Below are 11477 nucleotides of genomic sequence, written 5' to 3'. Positions count from 1 at the left end.
AATGGACAAAGATACACGTCCGTATTTTTTACTTTGTAGCGGCCCGAGACGAGCAAGCTAAGGATGAGATGTCCTTTCTTCGTAGAAAGGCATGGAGGGATGTTGTAGTTGACAAGCACTATAGGCCACACATTGTAAGAAGTCGAGCGCAGACCGAATGGGTTCACACCATCCATGGCGAGACCGAGCCGAAGATTCCTTGGCTCTCACGCAAAGCCTGGGAAGGTAGAGTCAATGTGGCTCCATGCACGCGAATCCGCTGATATTCGTTGAACTCCATCCGTGGACCTATTCTGCACATGCCACGTTGTCAAGCTTACCATGCCACACATGCGAAAACATGTGGTTTATGCGGGGGATGAGCGAAAAGTGTCTGAGAACTTTTTGAGGGATGGTTTGCCCTTGCAAGTCCTATCGACACCTGTGAGCACCACCCTTTGGACATGTCTCCATAGTCTTGTATTCATCTCGAAACAATATGCAGTCGTTGATATATGCATGAATGTTATTGTAGTCCATGACAAGCTTCCGTAAAACATGTTGTGCATCATCACGAGACTCAGGCATGGTATTTGCAGGTGGTAATATATGATATTTCAATAACCTAAAAAAAATCATAAAACACCTTGAAAAAGCACAAATGTTTGCAATAATACTGTAAAAAATAAAAATCAATGAAGCCTATGTGCAAGGTACCTGAATAACTCAGTCACACTCGTATTGCTCCAAACGTATTTTTCTTGCACACTTAAGAGTGCAAGAAATGTCTTCAACCGAGATACTCGGCACCCATCATATAATGGTATGGATGCTTCCTCTCTAAGCAGGTCAAATGTCTCAATATCCATGGGAATTAATGCATCGATCATTGCCTCCATCTCAGGCTCCAAGATTGTAGATAGGTCAGGAAGGTTGTTTGTCTCCTCTGGCATTGACGGTATAGATGGGCCTTGCAAGTGGTGGATTGGCTCCTGCAATCCATCCATCGCACGTCCACGAACTCTTCTAATTGGCCGCAAAGGGTACACTCCCCCTTGGGTCGAGACATCACCCCCCTGGATAGAAAATTTGCCAATAAGACCCAATCTTATTGTGTATGGTTTTCAATTAGCTTGTGTAAGGTTTTCAATTAGCTTGCGAGTACAATGCATAATTAATATTAACTTCAAATTACCATTTGCTGAAAGTACGCAATCGCCTGATCAATAATCTCAAATTGAAACTCGCCAAATCGTCGTACGTGTTCTATAGACAATCGGCGTTTTCGTTTAATTGCCAACTTGCATTGAGAGCAAGGACATGGGATACGCTGATTAAGATACGTCTCGCTGTCGTATTGCTGCGCATTCGAGGTGTGTAAACCACCCAAAAGTTGTGCATGGGATTTGGTACTTTGTACATATTTAGTTGTTGTGTTTACATTTATTTTCTGCGTATGAGTATAGTGAGGAGAAGTTGGAGGCATAGTGGTGAGCAAGATGAGATGCTTTCAGCCTATGTTGTGCAAGGTCAAGAGAAAAGCAGTTTATCATGTTACAAGCAAATGCAAGATGAAGGTTGTATTCTTTGCAAGGCAATATTTGTCCTTAGCCTTCAGGCATGCATAATAGTCATAGAGAAGATGACATTACTAGAAATTATACAAGCAAAGTTAACACAAATGCATTGAAGGATGTGTTGGATGATGGGGCTTCACCAAAAGCAGCTGATTATGATAACAGAATTGCCTTACATCTTGTCGCTAATGGAGTTGCTACTTCAGTATAATGCTCTTGACAATCCAACGGATCGTTGGGATAGAACAAGTGTTTTGCAACATGGCTGATGCAACATTTTAACTTATAGATCACACATCTCGGCTTCTTTGTGAGCATTATGGTATACACGGGAAGTTAAAAAGATGGAGGCCGCTTTTCTGTGTGTGATATGCTATGGAAGAAAGAGTGGCTAAAAAAACAAAAGGGGATTGTGGATAGTAAATGGTAAGAAAAGCAAAAAGGCTATTTGGGGGAAAAAAGGAAGCTTTTCTAGAAAAAGAAGAAACTTTTTGAATCGTGAAGGAGGGAAAATAGATGAAGGAGGAAAGAAAATAGACAAGGAGGGAAATAGACGGAAAAAGCAGAACAGAGTAACAACATTTAGATTGCAAGGGACCTTGTTGCCATACTTGAGGCACCCTTCCGTCCTAAGTGTAGAGCAGCTTTTCGGAGCTCGTTCATCACATCATTACCTCGCTGTAATGTCAGCTTTAGACTAGCTACTTTCTCAGAAAGAAATCCAAGGTTCACATTCACTGCACAAATAGCTTGGTCTGCAGAGGTGAGAGCTGAATATAGCTGCTGTGTCAAACTGGTCCAAGGATGGCCAGAATTAGCTAATTCCAACTCTAGCTTTTTGTATGTCGTCTCAAAAACATCATCTAAGCTTCCACCAAATGGAGCATTATCCTCATGACCTATGTTACAACTAGTCGGGCGTTGAGAATCAGAGAAAGCGGGAGCTTCAAATGGATGCTCGTCAGAAGAGAGGTCTTGCACCAAGTCAGCAAAGCACAAGAGAAGACCACCCACCAGTCCCTTCCCCATAGCCTACTCGACTGATGAGATCAAGCGGAACCAGACTGGGTTGTGCCACAGGAATAGAATAACGCAGCACAGTCGGTTTGCTTGATGTTAAATGGGGGACACGCTTTGGAGAGGGAGATCGAGGATTCTCAAGGGACTTGGAGGATGAAGCGCAGCACAAAACGGCAATAGAGGTTCTTCATATGATGATACTCAGGCAGCAGTGGCCCAAAGCGACACACCACAATAGTCCACGAAGAGGAAAGAGTACTCCTACTCCTTGCAGCCATAACCGCCACAGAGACGATAGGAGATTAAGTTTCTTATCGCATACAGGAAGAAGAAACACCAGGGTTTGATCGAAGGCACCATATGTGGTCATCGTTTACAGATTTTGATATACTACTGTAGTCTGCACTTGATATTGCCATCAAGCCATTGACCCATTTGTTATAGAGCTGCACGAAAGTTCAGATATTCACTTTCAGAATTCTGGACCAGTTGGCTTGATTAGACATTTGAATATGATTGCAATGCCCATGTTATTCTGGTTGCCGTCTCCTATGGCTACTCAGAAAATGCTCTCTGTCTTTAAGAAAATCTGGACCTCGTGAGATGAGGCTGAAGGAAGGGTACATTAGAGGAATGAGAATATTGTCATGATTATACTTCCTACGGTGCCTGTCTCTACTGATTGTCAGTGGGAAAGATATCTTCTTCCAACGATGATGGATGGGATTATTTTGAGATGTCTATCAGACCCCACAGCATTAATTCATATCCTGATTTGAAGCTAAGATCAACCGCAATATGTCGCCTTGAAGTACCAACATTACTGTCACTGACCAGAGTATAGTGGCCAAGTTTTTTATCCTTAACAACATCACATCATCATAATTGGTTCTTGAACTTCGCTCCCTTGATCCTGAAGACCCAGCTAACAGCCTTTAATGAAGACACAGAGTGTATTACAGAAACTGAGCCTATTTTGGCCTGCAAGTTACAGGACTACTTATGATACTCAAGGGAGGACACCATCAACGGAGGTTCAGGACCACTTTCCATCTCTATTATGATGAGCTGAAGATGAATATAAGGAGGCAAATAATATAGATCTACTAGAATTATGGAGAATTATGAGAAATAAAATTTTCCACATATCATTAGGTAATGACAGAAATTGACATGCTAGTCTATCTTGAAGAGTAAAGCCACATCCTCTCTTGAAAGTAATGACCAATAAAAGAGTTCTACCACAAAAAGGCTGCAAAAGAAAAAGTTAAGGACATGTCTATTACATTTGAAGGACTGAATACAAGTGTTCTTCTAGATGTAAAGAAAGGATTCAGAATTTTCAAAAATTACATGCATCTTCTGAAGAGTTATTGGAATGTAAATATGATCCTTTGTGAAGACTGTCACTGTTGACCTTCTATCCTGAAATTGTTTAAGGTCCTCTGTGGATGCGACATTGTTTTCACAAACCCTTCGACATCTTTGGTGAACCCGACGTGAAAGCATCGCAGAAATTTCAGGATGGGAGACACTTCAGCCTCTATTTCAGCTTCTTCTTCAACTCCAGCTGCGTCTACTTCAGCTCCATCTATGACTGCTGCGTCAAGTACTTCAACGGAGGATCTAAAGCAGATTTTGCAGAATATGTCCATGTATATGCAGCTCCAAAATCAGCAAACACAAATGTATATGCAGCAGCAACAACAATTGCATCAACAGCAGTTGTCTCAGCAAAGGCAACTCTATTCGGAGCAGGAGAATGCAAACAGCGCGACTAAGGCTATTGAAGCAGTTGAGAGTGAGAAGAAGCTATTTGACGGGCGTAATGTTTCAGCATATTTGAAGACATATGAAATCAAGATGGGATTTTTTGGAGTTCCTGCTGGACTTATGAGTAAGTACTTCCTTCGTCTTGTCACACCTGCTTTGAGGACAAAGGTGACTGATTTATTTATTCAAAATACACATTGGCAAGATTTTAAGAAGGCTCTTAAAGAAGAATATTTCCTTGAGGACTTTGGTATGGCTACTCGACGGTCATTCCGAGAGTGGGTCTACATGCCAAACAAAGGTCTTGCTGCTTCGGAGTTGATTCGAGAATTTGAAGAAAGGTATAGTCAGCTTGATGCCATTGAACAAAGAGCATTGGATGTTGAAAAAGTTGAGCTTTTCTTGCAAGCTGCAGATCCTGCTCTTCAAGAAGAATTGGGTGAGCTTCTTGAAGATCGCACAAAGTCTATGGGTCTTAAAACTGATTGGCAGGATGCTCAGGATGCAGTTTTGACATTGACCAAGAGGAGGATATGGAAGACTCGTCTACAGAATGGTTCCATGACACCTACACCATCATCAGCTCCTATGCCTACTTCTATTCCTGTTATTTCTTCTCCTCTTCAGCCAGTTTCTTGGCCTATGCCAGTGCCTACTGTTTCTACTCCACCTATTCCTCCTGTTCCACGACCGATGCCTACACCTTCTGTTCCAAAACCATCCGCTCCATCTGTGCCTACTTCTCTTGATGACATAATCAAAGGTATCACAGATTTGACACTTGAGTCAGTCAAAGCGGAGTTGGTGGGTAAGTTGAAGGAGCAGTTTGCTTCGACTGTTCCTACTACTTCTTCTAGTGCTCCTATTGCACCTAGGAGTGCTCCTAATGCACCTAGGAGAGATCGGAGATGTATTTGGTGTGATAGTACGGAGCATCAGCATTGCAGGGATTGTGATTCTTTCCAGGATGCAAGGAGGCAGAATTTGGTATATTGGGGGCAAGATGGTAAGATTTGGTTGACTGAGACAGGAGCTCCACTTGCTACCAACTTTGGTAAAGGTGGAATGAAGAAGTTAGTGGAGGACATGGTTGCGCGTACTTCTTATGTGACGGCTAGAGGTGATGCTTCTACATATGGAGTACAGATTGAGAAGGGATCGGAGACTCAGTCCGCACTATGGACTTATGCTATGGAGACTGCAAACAAGGGGAAAATTCAGCAAACTGTTTTGACTAGCGCAGGCTCTAGCATCAGATCAGAGACAGGATGGGACTCGCCTGTTGACAGGTATTCTATTTATGCTTATTTGGCTAAATCTCATGGTGCAGATGTATTTGTTGAGGAGAAGCGTAAGAGGGATGAAGAAAATCCAAGTGCAGCTAAGAAGACTAGAGGGGGTGAGTTTGTTACTCCACCTACTGCAGGACCATCTTCACGATCAGGGCCAGATCGACAGATGGAGGATGCTCAAAAGAGGGAAAAGAGGCAAGAGCCTAGAGAGAGAAAGCAGCCAGGATTCAGATTGATGTCCGATATTGAGACATCTACAGATATGAAGAAAATCTTTAATGATAAGATACTTGGCAGTGAGGTGACTTTCACTATTTCTGAGGTTTTGGGTATCTGAAAAAGAGAGTTTCAAGATTAGTTTTAGGAGGTCCTGAAGAGGAAAAGACATGCATTGGCTACCACTGATACACAGGGAGTTTTGATTGGAGAGTTGGATGAGGATGATGATGAGGTTATGGTTGATAATGCTTCTGTTTTGCCGCAGGTAGAGAAGAGGGTTCAGCCTATGCATTATGCTGAAATTGATGAGCCTGTTTTGATACCACATAGTCACTTTTCGCGGAGCCATTGGGCTAGGGCAATTACAGAGATGATGGTAAAGGTTGGGGAAAAACGGGTGCCTTATGTTGCATTGGTTGATCATGGTTCAGAGATTAATCTCATTGTTCGTGGAGTTTATGAGAATAACAGATGGCCTATGGATGTAGAGCATGGGTGGCGTATGAGAGCCGCCAATAACACTGCAGGTGATTTATATGCTGCTTGCCCTAGTGTCAGGGTTTCTATTGGTGATGTAGAGGAGGATTTTCATTTCTTTGTGCAGGATTCATGCTCGTATCCCATAATTCTTGGACAGCCATTCATTACAGAGATGCGCATGGAGACAAAGGTCATGGATGATGGATCTGCTTATGCACGGATTCGCAGTAAAGATGGTATGAGAGCAGTTCAGTTTATGACTATATGTGTGAACCATGTTAGAAACAGGGATACTCTCAGAGATGCACCCTTGCCCACTGTGAGGGATTCGGGTTTTCATTAGGTACCGTCGTTTCGTGAGACGACGGTGGTACAGAGGAGAGGAGATTGGAGTTCTCGCCTCCTGGCAGCAGCAGTGTTTTCTCCTCCGGTTATGTTGGGATTTCAACAAACAGTTTAATGAGTTATCAGAAGACTTCTAGGTTGCCTAGAGCTGCCAGGCAATATATATGCAGGAAGGAGAAAAATTTGAATAATGCAAGAATTTTGGAGGATGATGAGCACATAGATGGTATGTATGACAGTGTGATTTGTGCAGATACGATGACAGAGATGGGAGATATGCTGAAAACTGATATGCTGAATTGTCATGGTAATGTATTAGTGCAATCCCTGGACATGTTTCATGAAATTGCAGATTTTGTGTCACAGATTGAGTTAGAGGCTGAGGTAACTCAGCAAAGAGTGTTGAGTACTGAAGAAATTCAGCAAACAAAGTTTCCAGCTGGTTCTGATCAGCTTTCAGAGAGACAAAGGGCTGAAAATTTTCAGCCAACAGAGTTTACTGCTGAAATATTTCAGCATTCAGAGTTTGGGGCTGTTCCTATGCAGTCCATAGAGCAGAGGGCTGAGAATATTCAGCCATTGGAGTGCAGAATTGCTGATTTACAACAAGGTTTATGTAATGCAGAAGAACATATTGAAGCCAGGGTTGACACGAAATACAAGACTGTGGATAAGAAGGTGGATTTTATAGGCAAGATTATGGAGTATTGTTCTACCACTTCAGAGATACAGAGATTCATTGGAGCTTGTGTGTTTTATATGATTTGGATACCTCATTTTGCACACATAGCAGATTGTTTTTATCAGCTGTTTCGAAAGGGGCAGAAACTATTTTGGGATGAGAGCCACACTAGAACCATGCAGAAAATGAGGAAGTTATTGCAGATTTTTTGGAAGATGGTGAAAAGATGGTTTGGGCCATACATAGTTAGACATGTCTTTGATAATGCAACATATGAGCTGACTGAATTGGATGGGATAGTGCTTAGAGTACCTATTGCTGGAAAAAGAATCAAAATTTTCAAGAAAAGAGATGATGAGGATTATGCATTGGAAGAATTTTCGAGAGAAGAGCAACGTCAAGAAACTCCAATGGAAGAGACAGATGATATGGCTGAAAATCTTGTTGATCTATCGGCAATGCATAACGAAGAGATTGATTTGTTTGTGGATCTTGATGATAATTATCATGGGTAGTTGGCCCATCCGGAGGATGCGCAGGATTAGAGGGGGTGGATGTCGTATTGCTGCGCATTCGAGGTGTGTAAACCACCCAAAAGTTGTGCATGGGATTTGGTACTTTGTACATATTTAGTTGTTGTGTTTACATTTATTTTCTACGTATGAGTATAGTGAGGAGGAGTTGGAGGCATAGTGGTGAGCAAGATGAGATGCTTTCAGCCTATGTTGTGCAAGGTCAAGAGAAAAGCAGTTTATCATGTTACAAGCAAATGCAAGATGAAGGTTGTATTCTTTGCAAGGCAATATTTGTCCTTAGCCTTCAGGCATGCATAATAGTCATAGAGAAGATGACATTACTAGAAATTATACAAGCAAAGTTAACACAAATGCATTGAAGGATGTGTTGGATGATGGGGCTTCACCAAAAGCAGCTGATTATGATAACAGAATTGCCTTACATCTTGTCGCTAATGGAGTTGCTACTTCAGTATAATGCTCTTGACAATCCAACGGATCGTTGGGATAGAACAAGTGTTTTGCAACATGGTTGATGCAACATTTTAACTTATAGATCACACATCTCGGCTTCTTTGTGAGCATTATGGTATACACGGGAAGTTAAAAAGATGGAGGCCGCTTTTCTGTGTGTGATATGCTATGGAAGAAAGAGTGGCTAAAAAAACAAAAGGGGATTGTGGATAGTAAATGGTAAGAAAAGCAAAAAGGCTATTTGGGGGAAAAAAGGAAGCTTTTCTAGAAAAAGAAGAAACTTTTTGAATCGTGAAGGAGGGAAAATAGATGAAGGAGGAAAGAAAATAGACAAGGAGGGAAATAGATGGAAAAAGCAGAACAGAGTAACAGCATTTAGATTGCAAGGGACCTTGTTGCCATACTTGAGGCACCCTTCCGTCCTAAGTGTAGAGCAGCTTTTCGGAGCTCGTTCATCACATCATTACCTCGCTGTAATGTCAGCTTCAGACTAGCTACTTTCTCAGAAAGAAATCTAAGGTTCACATTCACTGCACAAATAGCTTGGTCTGCAGAGGCGAGAGCTGAATATAGCTGTTGTGTCAAACTGGTCCAAGGATGGCCAGAATTAGCTAATTCCAACTCCAGCTTTTTGTATGTCGTCTCAAAAACATCATCTAAGCTTCCACCAAATGGAGCATTATCCTCATGACCTATGTTACAACTAGTCGGGCGTTGAGAATCAGAGAAAGCGAGAGCTTCAAATGGATGCTCGTCAGAAGAGAGGTCTTGCACCAAGTCAGCAACGCACAAGAGAAGACCACCCACCAGTCCCTTCCCCATAGACTACTCGACTGATGAGATCAAGCGGAACCAGACTGGGTTGTGCCACATGAATAGAATAACGTAGCACAGTCGGTTTGCTTGATGTTAAATGGGGGACACGCTTTGGAGAGGGAGATCGAGGATTCTCAAGGGACTTGGAGGATGAAGCGCAGCACAAAACGGCAATAGAGGTTCTTCATATGATGATACTCAGGCAGCAGTGGCCCAGAGCGACACACCACAATAGTCCATGAAGAGGAAAGAGTACTCCTACTCCTTGCAGCCATAACCGCCACAGAGACGATAGGAGATTAAGTTTCTTATCGCATACAGGAAGAAGAAACACCAGGGTTTGATCGAAGGCACCATATGTGGTCATCGTTTACAGATTTTGATATACTACTGTAGTCTGCACTTGATATTGCCATCAAGCCATTGACCCATTTGTTACAGAGCTGCACAAAAGTTCAGATATTCACTTTCAGAATTCTGGACCAGTTGGCTCGATTAGACATTTGAATATGATTGCAATGCCCATGTTATTCTGGTTGCCGTCTCCTATGGCTACTCAGAAAATGCTCTCTGTCTTTAAGAAAATCTGGACCTCGTGAGATGAGGCTGAAGGAAGGGTACATTAGAGGAATGAGAATATTGTCATGATTATACTTCCTACGGTGCCTGTCTCTACTGATTGTCAGTGGGAAAGATATCTTCTTCCAACGATGATGGATGGGATTATTTTGAGATGTCTATCAGACCCCACAGCATTAATTCATATCCTGATTTGAAGCTAAGATCAACCGCAATATGTCGCCTTGAAGTACCAACATTACTGTCACTGACCAGAGTATAGTGGCCAAGTTTTTTATCCTTAACAACATCACATCATCATAATTGGTTCTTGAACTTCGCTCCCTTGATCCTGAAGACCCAGCTAACAGCCTTTAATGAAGACACAGAGTGTATTACAGAAACTGAGCCTATTTTGGCCTGCAAGTTACAGGACTACTTATGATACTCAAGGGAGGACACCATCAACAGAGGTTCAGGACCACTTTCCATCTCTATTATGATGAGCTGAAGATGAATATATGGAGGCAAATAATATAGATCTACTAGAATTATGGAGAATTATGAGAAATAAAATTTTCCACATATCATTCGGTAATGACAGAAATTGACATGCTAGTCTATCTTGAAGAGTAAAGCCACATCCTCTCTTGAAAGTAATGACCAATAAAAGAGTTCTACCACAAAAAGGCTGCAAAAGAAAAAGTTAAGGACATGTCTATTACATTTGAAGGACTGAATACAAGTGTTCTTCTAGATGTAAAGAAAGGATTCAGAATTTTCAAAAATTACATGCATCTTCTGAAGAGTTATTGGAATGTAAATATGATCCTTTGTGAAGACTGTCACTGTTGACCTTCTATCCTGAAATTGTTTAAGGTCCTCTGTGGATGCGACATTGTTTTCACAAACCCTTCGACATCGCGATCTTGAACAATAAGACCTTCTTCGTTTTGCATCTTATCTACATTACAGCAAACGAGGTTCAAATGGATAGCTTTATGGAGATGTACGTCAAGTTGCAAGTTGACCATAAATCTTGCATTGCACATAGCAGTTGAGAGATTTTTTGATGTTATATCTCGGCCTTGTATCATGCTCAAGGATTTGTTTGTCCCGGTAGATAATTATTCGTTATTGTAAAAAACTGCACTAGAGGGCTTTGAGTATAAGTAATCCATTTATGAGCATCATTGAGGATCTCTTAGTCTAATAATAAATTAGTCTCAACAAAAAGCATATTAGAAATCTGGTTTTTTTGTCCTAAGATAGCGTATTAAAATTAATGCCATCTATGAAATTTATCAACTATAGTAATAAAATTTATTTCAACCAATTCTACTCATAGTCATAAGACCTGAGAGAAAATATCCTATACTCAATTTAAGGGATTCTTCTTCTATAACAATACTTTTGGGTTCATTTTGATGAAGTACCATAATGACCATTAGCTAGGGTATCATTTTCTTTTAGTCCTTCTGTTGACTAGTTGGCATGATTTCTAATTTGTTATGCCTATAAAGCTAATACAAAAACAATGAATTATGCATATCACAATTAGATCCCCTACTTGGACATTATGAAGGACATGACCAATTTTAAGCCATCTTAAAGAGTCACCAATGTACGTGGCCCATGGCAAAGCACATTGCATACCAGTATCAATAAGTCTATTGTCGTGCATCTTAAATCTCCTAATTAGACTTTATAAATGGTATGACTAATTTTTAGCCCCCTTAAGGAGTCG

General features: G+C 41.3%; 2 protein-coding genes across 2 annotated transcripts; both read right to left on the bottom strand.

The window, feature by feature from the left end:
• Positions 1 to 2138: 2138 nt before the first annotated feature.
• Positions 2139 to 2585, bottom strand: LOC148013462 (uncharacterized). Its single transcript, XM_087667897.1, has one exon. The coding sequence runs from the start codon at positions 2583 to 2585 to the stop codon at positions 2139 to 2141; it is 447 nt and encodes a 148-aa protein (XP_087524023.1).
• A 6146-nt stretch (positions 2586 to 8731) lies between these two features.
• LOC148013461 (uncharacterized) lies at positions 8732 to 9178 on the bottom strand. The gene has a single exon (XM_087667895.1). The coding sequence runs from the start codon at positions 9176 to 9178 to the stop codon at positions 8732 to 8734; it is 447 nt and encodes a 148-aa protein (XP_087524021.1).
• Positions 9179 to 11477: the final 2299 nt, after the last annotated feature.

The sequence above is a fragment of the Lygodium microphyllum genome, chromosome 26, assembly GCF_053477565.2.
Source record: "Lygodium microphyllum isolate KBCC chromosome 26, Lygodium_microphyllum_v1.1.10, whole genome shotgun sequence".
In the NCBI taxonomy this organism is placed as follows: domain Eukaryota; kingdom Viridiplantae; phylum Streptophyta; class Polypodiopsida; order Schizaeales; family Lygodiaceae; genus Lygodium; species Lygodium microphyllum.
This window is presented reverse-complemented; position numbering and strand designations above follow the sequence as displayed.